This window comes from Capricornis sumatraensis, chromosome 15, assembly GCF_032405125.1.
Source record: "Capricornis sumatraensis isolate serow.1 chromosome 15, serow.2, whole genome shotgun sequence".
NCBI classification, from domain to species: Eukaryota; Metazoa; Chordata; class Mammalia; order Artiodactyla; family Bovidae; genus Capricornis; species Capricornis sumatraensis.
In genome coordinates this window covers 45,701,445-45,720,099 of record NC_091083.1, presented here as the reverse complement: position 1 = coordinate 45,720,099, position 18,655 = coordinate 45,701,445, and the positions used below count along the sequence as shown (strand labels likewise).

The following is an 18,655-nucleotide window of genomic DNA, read 5'->3' as shown; positions in this document are numbered from 1 at the left end:
GGCTGGGGTACATTACAGTGATGAACATTCCCAGGCCCATGGCCCTGGTGTGGGCCAGCGACCCAGTGAAGGTCGCTTTACATGCTGCTGACAAGGAGCGGCCTCAGGAAGATGGTGCAGCCTGAGGAAGATGGAGAGAGAACGTCCAGTGGTAGCCCAGGGATCCCAGGAACAGAGAGAAGGTGCAGGTGTGCTTGGCTGATGGGGAGGTGAGGAAGGGGACACGGCAGGAGGAGAGTTCAGAGTTCCAGGCCCCAGGGACCCCTGGTTTCCTGCTTGTTTCTCAGACTCAGGTTTTATCACAGATCGAGTGCACCAGGCCTGGTGAAGCTGTATTCAGGTGGACTCCTAGAAGTAGCAAAGTGACGTTAGTTAATCTGCTGTGGCTCCTAGCGGGCCCTGCCCTGCTTATCCCTCCCTTTGCACCCAATACCCTCAGCTGTCACAGTCCCTTTCAGCCTTTACTGCCCGTCACTGCATTGGGCTGGGTCCCCTGGACAGATAACCTCCGAACTCCATGTGGCCTGGGAGTCCTGGGCTCTGCACACTGGAGTCAGGGGCACTGCTCTAACAGGTGAGCTGCTCCAATGTTCTTCACCCTCACTGGCCCAACTTGATCTATGTGTGATTGTTCAGTAGAAGATGAGGGCTCTGTGATGAGGGTGGAGGAGGTGAAGGGGGTCCAGCTATGGACTAATTTCCTCCTGTGGACCCGGACCATGAGCTGGTGTTGGGCCATGTTGGGCCTCTAAGGGCCTCTGGGTGAGCCTCTGAGTGTGTGGTTGTCACTGCGGGGGAGTCTAAGGAAGATTGCCAGCTCGTTAAAACAAATAACAACTTTATTTCCATTGCAAAGCTGCCCTGAGCAGGTATAAACTATAAGTGCAGGCAAAGAATTTATTATTCTCTCTAAAAATAAACAGACTCAGCCTAACAAAATGGTTTCACAAACTTCAGCTCGTCTTAATGCCCCGTGACTGTTGCTATTTACTGTTTGAGGGAAAAGAGAAGCGTGTGACTGGGTTGTCTGTAATGGCAGCTAGTTTTTGAGGGACCTGGATTAATCATTCTCCTGGTCATGTTAGGTTTTCAGTGTGAGGTTTTCTCCCTCCTGTCTCAGAGGAGAGCTGCCTACACTTGGTGCTGGTTGTCCTGCCAGCATACAAACTGCCACTAAACTGAAGTGCCCTCCTGCCAAGTGACTCACGTGGTGGCACCCAAGGTGCCCCAGGACGGTCACAGGCCTTGGTGGCCTGAGGACAAAGTTCCAGATCCGTGACCTGAGAGCCCTTGAAGGAGGCTGTGTGGGGCTGAGGTTCTCAGGGACCAGGGTGCCGAGGGCAATGTGGTTTCCCAGGACCCCACCTGCCTCGTCTGTCTGAAGCTTGGGGGACCTGTCTTGTCGCTCAGGGGCACAGGCTTGTCCTTTCTGAGTCTGCTGAGTTCTTCTGAGGAAGTGTATCTGAAGAATCAGCAGAGAGCTTGTAACATGAACCCCCTTCTGCCCCAAATACTAGTGACACGTGGATCCACATGTGCACACACACCCTCGCACACATGCCTGAAACGTGCATGTATCTACAGCCTGCTCTCCATGTCTAAGGATCCTCCCTGGACTGCTCTCCTGGGTTGTGGAGACGCCGCCCTGCTCCTACTCTGGGAGTTGGGCCATTGCCTGGGGGTGGGGTATACGCTGTCTTCAAGTTCTCAGTGCTGTTGGCATGTATTTCCAACCGCGCCTCCCTAGGGTGCGCGAGGTCTGGCAGGACCCACTTTGGGAACCCCGGGGCAGCCCAGTGTCTCCATCCTGTCCAACACCTGTCTGTAGCACTGGCAGTGCCAGTTCCCAGGCGCATCCTGCCCACCAGGCGGAGGCACGGGGGGAGCTAGGCAGCACGGTGGGCCTTGTGTGGTACTGGCCGCGTGGCTCTGGGAGAAGGACAGCCTCTTTGGCTGGGGTTCTGTCCTCCAGACGCGCTTCCTTCTTCAGGCGTGGTGCTCACTTCCTGATGGGAAGCAAAGGGGCAGGGATCAGCCTGGGATGGCCTGCAAGCATCTCCCGGGGAGGAGGGGCAGCCTGTGACCTGAGGCCGGAGCCCAGGCCACAGGGCTGCCCAGCTGATTTCCAGCCTGCTTCTGCACAGAGGTGTGTCTGAACCCGTCTGAGGGAGCCAGCAGGCCGGCAATCCTGGGCCCTCTGGCACCGCCTGAGGTCTATAACGCCAGGCAGGCACAGATAACCTGGGTGTCTCCCCGAGGGGGTTCAGCCAGATAGCACTGGCCACTGCTCCTCCCAGCTGTCCACGTACCTATTTCACAAGCTGATTCTTCACAGTCAGCTCAAGCAGAGAGATTCTAGAGATGCTTGGGGGTGGGGATGTGCACAAACACAAATCCCTTTCCTCTAGACAGGTGGGGGGCAGTTCAAGACCACTGCCTGCCTGGAGCCCGGGGTCTGGGCCAAGGATTTCCAAGCAGGGAATGGTCAGAGGGCGGGGAGCAGAGCAGACAGCTGGTCCCTGTGTACTGCACTCAGGGCCTCTCAGCAGGGGGTGCCTCTGAGCCTGGTGCCCAGTCAGAGCAGAGAGTGGGCTGAGAGTCTTCATCAGGCCCTGACCCAGGATCTTCCATCTGAGACTCTCTGAGGAGGGGTCCAGACATGAGCCCTTTACAGTTTTTTTAAAACTTTATTTTATTGAAGTATAGTTGATTTATAATCTTGTGTTACTTTGTGCTGTACAGTAAAGTGATTCGGTTATGCATATATATATATATATATATATTCTTTTTCACATCCTTTTCCATTATGGTTGATCACAGGATATTGAATACAGTTCCCTGTGCTCTACAGTAGAACCTTGTCACTTATCCAAGACATGACCTTTTAAAAAATCTGGAGCAGATTTTAGCCCTGGCTTGGCCTTCCGCTGTGAATGTGGGTTACTGTGAGGGCAGCGCGGCTGCGGTCGCGGGCAGGCTGTGCAGCTGAGCTGGGCGGCTGGGCTGCAGAGTAGAGCAGGCCTGGTCCCCCCCGCCCCCCATGTACCCACACGTGAGCTGAGTGGAGTTTCCACTGTGGCCTCAGCCCTGGAGGGGGTGATTTCTGTGGTGGTTCCAGCTGGGCTTTCTTATGTAGAGGGTGCATAGTGAGGAGGCCCTGTGGAGGCACAGAGCAGACCCATGTGCCCCCACCCCTGCCCCACCGTGGAGGGCGCCTCCTCGGCACTGAGCATTACTGGGCCCAGTGTGGAGGGGCCACTGGGCACACAGGATGGGCCCCAGGCTCTGAGGCGCCCCTCTGTCTGCGGCAGTCAGACAGCAGCCCTGGGCAGAGGGAGCGGCGAGGTCTGAAGCCTGGAGGTACCTCCTCAGAGGCTGGCTCTTGTCCCGGTTGTGGCCACTTGTTACTGTCACAGAAGGGCCCCCTGGGCTCTGGCGGGAGGAAGCAGGAAGTCTTGCTGGGATGTGGCTGGAGACGACGTTGAGGAAGTCCTGGGAGTGAGTTTTGAGAGGCCAGGAGGGTTTCGCAGGCCAGTGCGCTGTGGGGCGGGGCAGCCGGGTGGGTGCCCTGTGTTCCCACCCGCTTTGTCCCTGACTGTGGACAACCTAGAGAACATTTCTGGCTCCCGGAGCCTGTTTTCCCCTCCCCTGGGTGCTGGGTGCTGAGCAGCCCAGGGGAATGAAAGCCCAGGCCAGGATCTGGGAGGATGCAAGCCTCATTTAGCTGTAGGTCAGGGCCAGGTGAAGGGATGCCAGGAAAGGATTTCAGATTTGACGAGCAGAAGGGCTGGTGGCCCTGCTGCTGGTGGTGCCGGAAGGGGTGGGTGGGTTTTCCAGGGAGAGGACCTCACCTTGGGAGAACAATTTAGGGTCTGCTAAAAGGCAGCACTTCTGCCCCTCCCAGCCCCCAACCTTGCACCTGGTGCTTCTCACCCACAGATTAATTACAGTTTGCAGCAAGCAAACTCCTGTATTAACAAATTAGGGCAACTGAAGGGGAGGATTATTAACTGGTATAGTGAGGTGGAGAGGTGGGGTGCTTTGGGATGAACCAGCGCCGCTTACTGTGAGGCACTGGAACAGGGGCACCTGTCTGGCAGGGGAAGTGGGTTTGTGGGGGTGGGCTCCTCTGGGCCGGGGTACAAGAGGCCAAGGGCCGCCAGGCTTGTGTGCTGTGTCCCCTGCTGGCCTCTGAGTAACTCTGACTGCAGAACTCGGTCAGGAATCCCCGTGCCGGCTCCCAGAATCCGGCAGGAGTCCTGGGTTACTTGGATCGAGCTGGTTTTAAACCAGTATTTAAGTTTCCTTGAGACTTTAGTTTGAAGCTGGCAAGTGCTTTGAATTCTTCTCTACACGATGCTGTTCTTCCCCCTTCTTCAGTGCAAGCTCTTGAAATCTCACATTTTAGAATGGCCCTATTTTGGGACCGCACGAGAGTCGGTCTCGTGGGGAATGACCCCCACGAGAGTCGATCTTCTTGACGGGGGCCTTTCTGGGAAGCCCCTGGCTGACGTTCAGTGTGAATAACAACCGCCTGCCTTGGCACTGGCCCCCTGTTTCTGTGAGCCCCTTTCTGCTGTGCGAAATGCGGCAGGGGCTCGCCTTGTGGGAGGACGAGCTGCCTGCCAAGGGGAGGGGCGGGGCGCAGGCACCGGGGGGGGGGGGGGGGGGGAGGGGAGGGGCGAAGGCCTCCGCCTGGCCTCTTGAGACCAACCTTCTGGTAGGGGAGGGGCTTCTATTCCAGCTGTGTGGTTGGGCTTCTGGCGGCTGCAGACCCGGTGGGCTGGGGGTGTGGGGGCGGGAGCTGTGCCTGGGCGGTGTGGAGGCCCAATCGGCCACGCTCCTCCGCCACCCTCCCCGCCCCCTCCTTGGCCACTTCAAGACTTCAGGAGGTAGAAAATCAATGCCCCCGGAGGGAACGGCCCAGGGGGCTGGCAACCCTGAGATCCCGCAGAGCCACCTCGAGGCTTGGCAGACATGCAGCCCCCAGTGCCCACGGTGCCATACCCTTCCATCTGCTGCCCAAGACCTGCTGCCTGGAGGGCTCCCTATAACCAGCCAGGGGCCTGCTGTCTTCCGGTCACCTGACCCCGACCCTAGCCCTGACCCTAGGGCTGGGCAGCCTCTGCTGTGTGGGTGGCTGACGCCTACAATCTTCACTGGGATTCGCGGTCGTCCTCAGTCAGCCTCAAGGACTCTCAGGCTCCCCCAGCTGGAAAGGCCAGAGACGGGGTCGGACAATGCAGTGTCTGCTCTGTGGGTTGTGCTCTGGAGTCTCAGAGGTGGTGAAGGTGTGAACAGTGGGGCTGCCGGGGGGCAGAGCCTGGTGACAGGCCTGCACACCTGTGTACAGACAACACATCCCTTCACCGACCCAGGGCCGTGTGTTCCTGGCACCCCCATGCCCACCCCAGGACAAAGTTAACCATGAATACTGACTGGAGAGGTCAGCGCCAGAGAGCTCCACATGGCCTCCAAGAGGGACAAGGGACGGCTGCAGAGCAGGTGGGCCTGAGGGCGGTGGAGTCCTGGTGTGGCTGTGGGCTGAGGTACAGAAAGTGCAGGTGCTGGAGCGGCTTGGGGGCAGGGCTTGGTGCTCTCAGGCCCTTAGAGGCAGGAGGGGTCACTGTGGGTACCAGGGGAGGGGTGATGGCCTGGAGAGGGAGGAGGGGCTGCCTGGCCCTTCATTTTCTCTGCTGGTCCCCCGTGACTGTTTTGGACCTCATCCGAACCTGGGAAGAAGGGGGGTCCAGATCTGGGGAGGCTTGACAATTTCCCATCAGCAAATCCAGTTCAGTGTCCTCTGGGAAGCTGGCGCAAGGTTTCTGGGCCATAGGGAGGGTGGATTCCTTTGCTCTGTCTGGGCTGACAGCCCCATCCTCCCTGCTGGTTATGGTTGGACTGGGGCCGCAGACCGCTCTTGCCCGGGGCTGGCAGGAACCTCAGGGGTTCTTAGTGGGTTGGTGTTGGCTCTCTTTTTGTGAGCAGGGCTCTGAGTCTGGAAAGGAAAGAACTTTTCCGGAGACAAAACTTGGGCTGAAGGCCTGTGCTGAGGTCCAAGGGAAATCAGGTGTGAATTAGGGAAGAAGTCTGACCTGTCACTTCTGTGCCACAGGGTGGTGTCTGGGTGGGAAAGACAGGATGAGCGGGAGACAGACCCTGGGGCAGGTGGTTCTGAATGTGGGGCCAAACACTGAATCGTGAAGTAAATCCATCCCCCACCCCATTCTCCTCCATCCTGATTAGGCTCAATTCCACTACTGTGAGTGGCCTGGAACACTTCTCTTGCTAATTTGAACCAACCCAAGTAAAAATGTTGGTCTTCCCTGGTGGCTCAGTGGTAAAGAATCCACCTGCGGTGCAGGAGACCCAGGTTTGATCCCTGGGTCAGGAAGATCCTCTCCAAAAGGAAATGGCAACCCACTCCAGTACTCTTGCCTGGAGAGTCCCATGGATGGAGGAGCCTGGCAGGCTACTGTTCATGGGGTGGCAAAGAGTCGGACAGGACTTAACAACTAAGCAACAACAATAAAGAAAGATTGTTACATTGGAATTGGCCAATGGCAAAATTGTCAAGTCTGGGAACCTTAATAATAGGATTCAAGTTGTTCTGAAGCTGTGGGTTTTGAGAGCAGCCCTTGGGGCCAGACTGGGTTTTAATCTTGACCTAATTCTTGACCCTTTCAGCTGAATAGCCTTGAGAAGTCACCTATCTCCTCTGTGCCTCAGTTTTCTCATCTGGAAAATGGGATGGGTGATGGTAACTTCCAACCCTTGAGCTGTTGTGAGGCTCCATGGATGTGCCTAGGATTCAGAGCAGTGTTGGGCACAGGACATCCGCTCAGTAGCTGTTGTCACTGAAGGAACTATGAATGGGAGTGGGGTGGGATGGGTAGGAGGAGAGTGCTCTGGGTAGTGACTTGGGGGTTCAGGAAGCCTCAGGGGCTTGGGGGTAGCTGAGGCTGCCTGGATAGCAGGGTCCTTGTGCTCACAGTGGGTGGTGAGCGTGGCTGAAGAAGATGGGGCAGCTGGTGGAGGTGGGGGGGAGACACGACAGGTGGTGGAGGGGCACGGTGCACCTGCCTTCCCCCAGCCTCTCAGAACCCTGGGCCGTGGCTGAGTACCTAGAACCTGCCACTGGCAGCGGCCCCGACTGTGGGTGATGTATCCTTCTCAGACCCCTCCCACCTCAAGCAAGGGCTTCCCATCAGTACGCACTGCAGGGCACAGGGCCGCAGGGGAGGGGTTCTGTAGCTGTATTCAGATACAGCCGTGACCCTTATTCACCCCGAGCCAATGACACAGCTGCCTGCGATTCACACAAAAGCAAACTGACATCCTCACACTCCTTCCTGCTGTTAAGGAACCACCCATTGTCACCCGTTTTCTTTTTCTGCAGTAATTATAGCTACTGTTTATAGGATGATTTTATATGTGCCTGGAACTTCAGATTTGGTCCTGTCCTTTTTTTTTTTTTTTAATTGGAGTATAGTTGCTTTACAACGTGTTTTTTGGCTGTACAGGCCCTGTCTTAGGTCTGTTTGGACTTCTGTAACAAAATGCCACTGACCGAGGGGGCTGAGAAATAATGGAGAGTTATTTCTCAGTTGTGGAGGCTGGAAGCCCAAGATCAAGGTGCCAGCATGGTCGTCTGCTGGTTGGGTTCTCCTGGTCATAGCCAGCACCTTCCCTCCATGTCCACACCTAGTGGAAGGAAACAGGGAGCTAGCTCCATGGGGTTTCCCTTATAAGGGTGCTAATCCCATCATGGGGCTCCACCCTCATGACCTAATTTCCCCCAAAGACTTCCCTTCTAATGCTACCCTCTTTGGGGGTAAGGACTGTGCAGACATTCAGACCAAAGGAGTCCTGGAGACCGTCTTAGAAGTACTCCTATTATTGGACTGTACTATGGTTGGGTCAGTCAAGACCGAGGTGTATGGGGAGTTGGGGGCTGGGGGGGGAGCCTTACCTCTAATCAGATGTCCTTCGCTGAGACACTCTCCTGAGAGGGAAATTCTCTGAGTCCAGAACTTTCCCTGGAGTATAGCAAAGCCTCAAGGAGAATACATTTACTTTTTGTAAGGAATTTAGAAAACATGCAGCTTCAGTGAGCCCCAGTTCACTGGCTGGCCCAGGGTCAGCAGTGGTGTTTCAGCTCTTGTTTGCTTCGAACCCTAAGTGTGTCCAGGGCTTCGTTGGCAAGGGCAGCTTGGGTGTATTCGTGTTGACATGTGGCAGTGGCTTTACAGTTCCCTGCAGCTTACCTTTGCTCAAGGTCATGGTCACGAGATCGAATCATGACGTGAGAGGAATTTCATACTTGGGTTATGAGCCCGCTCAGCTGAATTTCCTGGGCTTCTGTTCTCTGGTGGCAGTAAGTAGCAGAGTAAGCACATGGCCTCGCGTTAGATCACATTTAGTGGCCACAGTAATGTCTGGGCCAGAGGAGTTTTGCCAGAGGGAAGGGGATGGTCCTGAGGCCTTGCAAGCCTCTTCCTGTGGGAAGGGGTCCCTTCTGCCATGCCCCACATCTCTTGCCAACGTTCGCTTCTCTTACCATCTTCACCTTCCAGAAATGGCTTACTGAACAGAATAGCAGTCTAGAGAAGTGGGGGCTTCCCAGGTGGTCCAGTGGTTAAGAATCTGCCTTGTAATGCAGAGAAGGCAGGTCTGACCCCTGGTTGGGGAACTCTGATCCCACATGTTGCAGAGCAACTAAGCCTGTGTGCCACACCTGGGGCAGCCAAAGAAGTCAAGTCTAGAGAAGCAGACTGAAGGAAGACCTGTCCTGTCCGGTCCTGCATCTGGACCCTGGGCTTGACCCCTCCCCTCAGCACCAGGCTAGGGGAGAGAAGACACTGTCACAGGCCTTCCACACACCCAGTGACACCATTCCCTGGGCTCCTTCCCTTCTCGGCAGAAGGAAATGTAAACAGAGGAGTAGCCATGGGCTGGCCTATCAGTGGGGTTGTCCTGCCCATCGCGCTCTCTGAGGGCCAGGATGTTTCCTCCAATGTGACCCTGTCTCAGTGCAGGAGGCTGGGAGGCATCTGCAAGTGGACCAGCGCTCACGGTTAGGCCCCAGGCTCCAGTCACCCTGTGCCTGCCTGGGCTCTTTCAGGCTTACCTGCTGGTCTCTTCCATTCCACAGACATCTGTCACACACCTTTTCTGCACTAGGCCCAGTTCTGGATACTGGGAGGAAGGCAGTGAACAAATCCCTGCTGAAGGGAAGCTGATACTCAGTGGGGCAGGTGGACAATGAAGGGGGTAGCCTCTTAGCTAGTGTTTAATGAACACAAGAGCCACAGTAATTGTAGCAAGTAAGCAAGTTGTGTGTTCCACATTAGTTTCTTAAATACAGCAGCAGTGCATGCGTGCACACACACATGTGCCCCTGCGCGTATACACACACACACACACACACATACACACATACACACACACACAGAGCTATCTTAATTTTCCAGGTCTGTCCAGCTGTGTCCTGTTTTGGATTGAGCTTGACCAGAGATGGCTTTCTTCTGTCTGTGTTCAGGCAGGTATTGTGTTGATTGCACATACTTGTGGTTGGGTTAGCATTGGAAGGACATTCCTCCCAGCTGAAGCTTAGAGTTGGCTGTGAAAGGTCTCCTTTCTTCCCCAAGGCCAGGCAGCCTTTTGCTGTTCAGCACCCTGAAGGCGAGGCCAGTCTGTGTATTCGTGCCTGTCATTTTCATGCCTCCGCATGGAAGGCGTGGCCCTGAGGCGTCTTCTGGCAGACAAACATAGATAGCTTGTTCAGAACTTGATTGACAAACAATGTATTGCTCCTCGCACTGGAAAATAGAACTAGAACTTATTTTGTTAGGTGATTTCTCAGAAAGCTGCATGTCACTGTCCCTTGGAAAAACCCCGCAGGCAAGGAGGAAGCAGTGTTTCCTGCAGGGACAGCCCAGAGCACTGGTCACTGAGTGACTGCACTATCTATTTGATATAGAAGCAGCATATCGATCGGTTTGTGAAAGTCTGAGAAGTCATGAATATCCAAGGACAGCTTTTGGATGATTTTTGAGTACCCTGGGGTAAATTTTTAAGTACCTGGAGGATCGTTTGCATAACACTTACATTTTCGTGATTTGAAGATCTAGGTTTGCTGACCTTATTCTCCAGTGGTGTAAGTCTGGAGGAAATTGTTAACGAAAATCCAAGTTTAAAAAAATAATGGGTGGACTGGAAAGATGAGTAGAAATTGAGGTGGAATTAAATAGGGACAAATAGTCCAGAAATTCTGATTTTGAGAATTAATTCTCTGATTGTGATAGGGCAAAGCCCTGGTTAGAGTCCTGTTCTGGGTGTGGTGATGGTTAGTGTGTTAGTGACCTCATGTTGAGGCATTAAAAATAAATGCGTTCTTCATTTACATGGTTAAATATAAAATTGGGGTCAAGGGTCTGGGTTTCCTTATTCTGACCCTGGCAGACACCATGGGAGTGGTGGGGTCTGTTTTGTGACCTGGGAGTTTCTAGGGTGTAAGAGTCAGTTCCTGGAGGGCTGGGGGAGAGAAGCTGGGAGAGAAAGGCTTTGTGGGATGGTGGAGCGAGTGTTCTAGGAATCTGAAGGGTTGTTATTGCATGACAGAGTTATTCTGGACATCTTTAAAGGCCTGAGCTGGACCAAGGGCTGGAAGTGGAACAGCCACAAATCTTGGCCTGATTCTAGGAAGACTGTTTCTCTATTGAAGTAGCAAAGAAAGAGGGAGTGCTGTGTGAGGTGACTCCCAGCCACTGTTTAAGCAAAGGCTGGACTGATGAGGCCAGGAATCCCAAGGAGGTTTCAAGGATTTCTTCGACCTTGAGTTTTATGGCCTTGGTGGAGAGGACAGGAAGGGCAATGAACTCAAGAGCTTTACCTGGATCAGATTCTTTATCAGAAACTTCTCTGGAGGCAGCAGCAAGAGTGCAGGACCCAGCCTTCCTCAGTGGTAAAGAACTTGCCTGCCAATGCAGGAGACATGGGTTCCATCCCTGGTCCAGGAAGATCTCACATGCCATGGAGCAACTAAGTCCGTGTGCCTAGAACCCGTGCTCCACAACAAGAGAAGCTACCACAATGAGAAGCCTGTGTACTGCAACTAGAGAGGAGCCTCCACTCGCCACAGTGAGAGAAAAACCTGCACAGCAACGAAAATGCAGCACAACCAAAAATAAATAAATATTAAAAAAGAGTGCGGGACCTAGCGGACTCAGTTGCAGGGCCCGTGGGGAGGCCCCTTGATCCTCCAGGGAATACCTTGGCTACTGCCGCTTGGTCTCAACACCTTCCCAGGGCCACACAGGTCGGTTGCCCAGCTCTGGTGGCCAGGCAGCTTCTGGCCGGAAGGAATCCTCTTCCTTCTGGTGCCTTCCTCCTCTTCCCCACTGTTGGCCTTTCCCGAAAGTTCTCCCTGCTGCCCTCAGCAATCGTACCCGAAACTGAGGTGGTGAACGCCCTTCACGCTCTCACGTGCCTTCACTTCCCCATCAGAGCTGTGCTGCCAGAGGACACTCTCCTCTCATTTCCTTGGTCTGGTGCCCAGCTTGCCCTCATGGTATCAAGAGCAGAATTTTTAACATCTTACGAATTCACCAAAGTGAATGAGTTGATTTTAGTACTTTTAGAAATTTCAAACACAGACGCCTGATGGTAGAGATAATCTCTACTGAATGTTTGGCAGGGTCCTGAGTGGGTGATGCTTCTCGGTCACACGTGTGACAGTCCAACAAAGTGGAGGGGCCTGCTGTTTCTCAGGTGATCTCGTGCCGGCTGTGAAAGCTGAGCTCCCACACCTGTGCAGCTACTGTAGCGAGTAACCCAGGCCACTCTGTCTGGGCCGTTCTGTTCCTTCTTTCACTTCAAAATGCTGCCTTCCATCCTTCCATCTGTAGAAAAAGGACAGGATTTCATCACCACTGATCTCTGACACACTTGAGCCTCCATCTCCTCAACACCAACCGCGTCCTTAGGGCTGTTAAAAACAGCACGTGGGCTCCTCTTAAGTCACCTGGGTGACTGACCATGACTGCCTCTTCAGTGGTGTCACGTACAGGAGGCATGTTTCTGGGCCCTGGTTCTGGGGCGTTTGCTGTTGGGGGCCCTCTGGGTGCTCTTTCTTTCATCACAAGCTCAGGTGCAGGGTGGATGGGGCGCCAGTGAGTGGTGCTTTTGTCCTAAAGCCTTAAGAGAGGGGACGGGGTCTGTGCCAGTCTGGGCAGGAGTAGGGGGAGAGTGCAGGCTGCACTTGTGTTACCAAACCAGACTTGAGTCAGTCCGCTCACCCATGCACAGTAGAGCCAGCTACTGACAGCAGGTTGTGGTGAAGGAAAGTGCAGTGTTTATTGCAGGGTGCCAAGTATGTGTCCAGGGTAGCTGGTGCTTGAAACACCTGGACTCCCCGATGGGTTTTGGAAAGCCTTTTAAAGTCCAGGTGAGGGAGGGGAGTCCCAGGGTATGTGACCAGCTTGTGCACAGTTCTCTGATTGCTTGATGGTGAGGTAACGGGGCTGTTAACGTGATCAGTCCTCAGGCTCCAGTAGGTCTAGAGGCTACAAGTAGTTCATTTCTTCCATTCAGTGGGGGTTTTAGCATCTGTAAGAGAACTCAGGAACGCGTGTGAGATACAATTATCCGAGTGCTTCAGAGAGGAGCTAAAGCGGAGTGTATGGGGGAGGGCGTGTCCCACAGGTCCTGCTTGGTTACGCCAGTGATCTGCTCCCATCTGGGCTCCCCCAAAGCCTATCTCCACCCACCCTTTGTTTCCTGGTGGCCCTTGCCAGGCTGCCCCTTTCTGGGTCTCTGACCATGGGGCAACCACAAACACTCCTGGGGCCTGGCCACAGGGGTGGAGCCATGTGTGTGGGGCGAACTCACTCTGCCCTTCCATGCCAGCTCTTTCTGTTAAATAACAAATACAATAAAACAAGAGCAGCAAAAATGGGGAACTTCCCTTCCTGTGGGAAGTGAGGTTCAGCAGGACCACTTGGGAGACAGGGTTGAACTCATTGTGCAGCTGCTTCTGCCCTCCTGGACTTCCCCCACCCCTGGTTCTGCTGCAGACCCCTAGTTTCCAGGGGAATGTCATCCTCTCTGGGTTGGGTTGGGTCATATGCAAACCTCAGGCCAATCAATCAGCTTGTTCAGGGGGATGCGGCACTCTGATCAGCCAGCCGAGTCTAAGCCTGGGAGTGGAGGCAGGGGCCTCGTGGGTGCATGAGGTGAGGGCATGGTGTTCAGCGTCCCCATCCCTCACCTCCGCAGCCCTGCCCCAGGCCATGGGCTGCCTTCCTCCCCAAATTTCGGTGGCTTCACAGAGTTGGGAGTGCCCTGCTCAGCAAGGCCTGTGTTGAGCCAGAGAACTGGGGCCTCTCAGGGTGGATGTGTCAGAAGCCTTAGGGACAGGATAACCCAGGTCTGAGAAGCCCTGTTCTCTGTGGACGATGGGCAGGTGATTTTCCTCAGCAGTGTGATCATGAACCCATGTCAGTACCAGCCTACAGAGTTACAGTGTTTTCTGAAAACATTGTTCCATGCACCAGGTGTTTGAGCCGCTGCCCTCTCCAGGCTGGTTGGGGTTGCAATGCCTGCAGTTTGCAAAACTGTTCCAGCCCTCCCCTTCTCTGATGGCCCTCCCTCCGTTGTGCTGCAGGGAGCTACTGGAGACCACGTGCCGCCTGGCCAACACACTCAAGAGGTATGGAGTCCGCCGAGGGGACCGAGTGGCCATCTACATGCCTGTCTCCCCACTGGCTGTGGCTGCCATGCTGGCCTGTGCCAGGATCGGAGCCATCCACAATGTCATCTTTGCTGGCTTCAGTGTGGGGTCCTTGGCTGGGAGGATCAACGATGGTGAGCATGTGGGCAGTGGGATGGGGGAAGAAATCTGGGTCCCCCTTGGCCTTCAGGGACTCAGGGTGGTGGCAGACATCACTGAAAGTCACAGAGACAGATGATGGGCACTGCCAAGCACAGTGCGTGCCTGAATGAGCATTTGCTCTATGAGCTGAGATCCAAGTGCACAGGATTGAACCACATGAAGAAGGAAGATTCCAGGTGGAGGGAATGGCATAGGTATCTGCTGGAGGAGGCCATGTGGCTGCATTGGAGGCAGGAAGAAACGTAGGGTGAAAGGAGGCTGGGAGGCTGGGGAAGGTTCTACCAGTCAACAGATGAAAGCCTTTGTAGTGAGGAATGATGGAGTCAGGTATGGGCCTTGTGGTGTATCTTTAAGACTTTCTGTGTGCAGGTAGGTCAGAGGCTCCCAGACAAGTGTGTAGAGCAATATCGTCTCCTTTTTTTTGTGGTGTCAGAGGGCAGAGTGTCTGCATGGTGGCCCCATGTTTGTACAGCCAGATCCCTGGTCCCTTGAGATCCTAGAGGGCTCGCTGAGCTGGCTCCCCCAGGAGGGTGCCAAGTTCTGGGGGCTGTTGGGAATTCTTTTGTGTCTCACAGAAGACTTGCCTTTGGGTAGTGGACAGACCTGAAGGGCAGAGTTCTCAGACCTCAGCTGACCACCCTTTTTAGGAAAGACTGGAGAGCCTTTCTGTTTCCTCTCAACATTTCCTGTTGCTTTCAGGGTTAGTGCTGCCATTCCCTTCTCTTTCTCTCTCAACTTTAGCACCTACTGTGTGCCAGGCTCTGCCTAAGCAATCTGTGAAGGTCATCTCCTATAATTTTAATTTAGTCTTCATAAATACCATATGAGATAAGACTTGCCATTTCCACCCTATCCTTTTTCCTATTACCATTGCATCACTTTAAAGTGTACAATTCAGAGACATTAAGCACATTTACAGTGCCATGCAACCATCATCACTATTCCAGAATTTTCCATCCCTCGAATGGACATCTCATACCCACAAAGCAGGCATTCACCATTTCCCCTCATCCAGCCTCTGGCAACCACCGATCTGCTTTCTGTTTCTGTGATTTGTCTGTTCCGGATGTTTTGTAAAAACAAACTCCCACAATGTGTGGCATTCTGTGAGCCACTTCTTTCACTAAGCATGGTGTTTTCAAGGTGGACCTGTGTTGTAGTGTGAATCAGTATTTCATTTATTTTTGTAGTTGAATAATATCTCACTGTATGGATAGATTACATTTTGTCTGTCCATTATTCTGTTTATGGGCATTTTGACTTGTTGCTAATTTTTGGCTATTGTGAATAGAGCTGCTATGAACGTTTATGTACAAGAACACCTCCTTTCAATTGTTTTGGGTGTATACCTAGGAATGGAATTGCTGGCACATGTGGTAAATCTATTTTAACTTACTGACGAACTGCAAAACTTTTCCAATGGAATTGCTGTGTTCCATGTCCACTAGCAATGTGTGAGGGTTCCAATTTCCCCAAATCCTCATCAACACTTATTTTCCTTTTAAAAAAATTATAGCCATCCCAGTGGGTCTGAAGTGGTATCTCATTGTAGTTTTGATTTGTATTTTCCAAATGACTAATATCACTGGATGTCTTTTCATGTGTTTGTTGTCCATTTGTGTCTTCTTTGGAGAATGTCTACCTAAGTCCTTGGCTCTTTTTCTAATTGGTCATTTGTCTTTTTTGTTGTTGTTGAGTTGTGAGTTCTCTATATATTATAGATACTGTACCTTTATCAGGTATATGATTTGCAATTATCTCATTCTCTGTGTTGTCTTTTTGCTTTCTCAATATCGACCTTTTATGCACAAAAATTTTTAATTGTGATAAAGTCCAGTTCATCTATTTCCTTTTGTTGTTTCTGTTTCTGGTGTATTATTTAAGATTCAGTTGCTGAATACAACATTATGAAGATTTGTCTCTGTGTTTTCTTCTAAGAGTGTTTTAATAGTCTTAGCTTTTTCATTTAGGTCTTTGATGCATTTTGAGTTAGTTTTTGTATATGGCGGGAAGTAAGGGTCCAACCTCATTTTTTTAAATCTGTGCATATCCAGCAATACCAGCACCATTTGTTGAAGAAACCATTCTTCCCACGTTGAATGGTCTTGACATCCTTGTCAAAACTAACTTGACTATATATTTGAGGGCTCTTTTCTGAGTTCTGTGTTATGCTCCACTGATATATATATCTATCCTTGATTTTCGTATGTTGAACCATCCTTGCGTTCCAGCAATAAATCTCTCCTAGTCATGATATATAACCTTATTGCTATGCTACTGGATACAGTTTGTTAGCATTTGGTTGAGAGTTTTTGCATCAGTGTTTATAAGGGATATCGGTCTGTAGTTTTCTGTTCTTGTGATGTGTTTGTCTGATTTTGGGATCAGGGTAATGGTGGCCACATAGAATGAGTGAGAAAGCATTTCCACCTCTGCAATTTTTAGGATGAGTTTGAGAAAGATTGGTGCTAATTTATTTTGATTTGGTAGAATTCTCCAGTGAAGCCATCTGGTCCTGGGGACCCAGGCACAGAGAAGTGAAGTGACTTGCCCAGGATCATACTGCTGCTTAGTGACAGACCCAGGGTTTGAACCCAGGCATCTTGCTGATGCTTTTAACATTACATTAGGCTGCTCCTTTTATGACTTGCTGATGTGGTCATAGTTACCAAATGTTTCTGTTAAGATTCTCTGAAATAAGAAAAAGCAGCTGATTCTGGGGAATTGGTAACTGGATGCAGGGCAACTCCTAGACCTCAGGAATCCTAAACAGCCAGGCCATGGGAAGGCAGGGCCCAGTCAGCTCCAAGTGCCTCAGTAGGGAAAACTCCTATAGCTTTTCTCCAGAACTTTGCCATTAAGCAACTCTTCCCCAGTACCCTACACCTCCATTCAGGTATCAGTTTCCTGGGGGTAAGACCCTGTTGGGATAAGTGTCTGTGTCCTCTTGGGTCAGTGAGTGTAGTATTTTGGTTATTTGTTGCTGTATTACAAGCTACTCCAAAAGTTAGTACTTAGAATAGTGTATTTTCTTATTATATTTCATGATTCTGTGGGGCAGGAGTCAGGTGGGCATAGTGGGAGTGGCTTCACCACGCTCTGTAGTATCTGGGACATCAGCTGGGTTGGCTTGGATGGTTGGGGGGCCAGGGTCTCTTCCTCTTCATGTGGCCTTGCACGTGATTGATGTAAACTCCCTCATAGCAAAGGCTATGAAGGCAGAATAGTGGCCCAAGCAATTGCCAGTGCCCCAACCCCCAGTATCTGTGAATATGTCCCTTCCGTGGCAGATGACCTCTGCAGGTGTGATGGGGTGCTAAGATGGGGGAATGATGCTGGTTGTCCCAAGCTAACTACCTAAGTCCTTAAAAACACAGAACTCTCTTTGGCTGAAGCTGTGGCAGAGAGGAAGGTCAGAGAGATTCAAAGTGGGGCAAGGACTTGACCTGCCTTTGCTGGCTTTGAGGATGAGGAGGTGTTGCCCTGGGGGGGTGTAGTGGCTCTAAAAGCTGAGGACAACCCCTGACCAACTGTCAGCAAGGTGGGGGCCTCAGTCCTGCAGTCACATGGAACTGAGTTCTGCCAACACCCTGAATAGCCTGGAAGCAGATTCTACCTTGAGCTTCAGGTGAGATCCCCAACCCCTGACCCCTTGAAACTGTGAAACCTTGGCTGTGAAACTCTAAGCAGAGGACCCTGCTGAGCTCACCCAGGCTACAGAACCATAAGCTAAAAAAAAAAAACAATGGGTGTTCTGAGACACTAAATTTGTGGTAATTGGCCATGGGAGCAATTAAAACCAAATATAGGACTCGCCTGGTGGTCCAGTGGTTGGAAATCTGTCAATGCTGGGGACAGGGGTTCAATCCCTGGTCCCAGAAGATTCCACATGCCACAGGGCAACTAACTTTATGTGCCACAACCACTGAGCCCACGAGCTGCAACTCAAGAAGCCCTCATGTCCAAGAGCCATGCTCTGCAACAAGAGAAGCCACCGCAATGAGAAGCCCACACATGGCAACTCGAGAGTAGCCTCTGCTCACTGCAACTAGAGAAAGCCCATGCACAGCAACGAGGACCCAGCATAGGAAAATAACTAAATATTAAAACAAAGACAAATACAGATGCTGAGATCTGGAAAAAAAAAAACTAGGGTGAAAGCAAATTCCCACAGACAAAGTGTCTGTGGTCCCACCTGTGCTGATGCACTTGCCGCAGCCCTGCTGCCCGTCCTCAGGGGCCTCAGAGAGTGGAGGCTCCCCAAGCACCTCCTGGGGACTGGACCTGCCAGGGCTTGGAGGTTCCAGTCCTGGAGGACCGCTCGGGCAGGGAGGCCTTGCACAGGTGGGCACCAGGAGTAAGGCCTGCATCACGGAGGCCAGGGTCCCAGCACCCAGGATGGGCAGGGGCTGCTGTCTCCTCCAGGGGATCTTGAGTATCCTGCCTCATACGCCGTTGAGGGGGTCCCTTTCCCTCTCTTGGTCTGTCTCCCTTCCTGCCTGATGCAGAGCTTCCCTGGACAGTCCCCGCCCAGGGAGACAGGCCTGGAGAGTCTTGGGCAGGCTCTGTCCACCTGTCTCAGGTGGCCGGCAGGGCTGTGCCACCTCCAGGGTTCTTGCTTGGGAGGAAGAGAGGTTGTGAGCATGCCTTTTGAAAGTGCGTCTCAGACTGCAAAACTGAGGGAGACTAGTGCCTCGGGTAGGGCCCCAGGAGCTGGTCCTGGAGTGAGAATTCAAGTGCAGCAGTTCACTGGGGAGGGGG

At 52.5% G+C, this 18,655-nt stretch overlaps 1 protein-coding gene across 2 annotated transcripts in view; it reads left to right on the top strand.

Moving 5' to 3' along the window:
* Positions 1–18,655, top strand: part of ACSS1 (acyl-CoA synthetase short chain family member 1) — a 43,887-nt gene that overhangs the window by 9,676 nt on the left and 15,556 nt on the right. For both annotated transcript variants that reach the window (XM_068987223.1, XM_068987224.1), the window contains one exon: positions 13,667–13,866. In XM_068987223.1, coding sequence (XP_068843324.1) covers positions 13,667–13,866 — 200 coding nt within the window. The remainder of the gene's footprint in view (positions 1–13,666; positions 13,867–18,655) is intronic.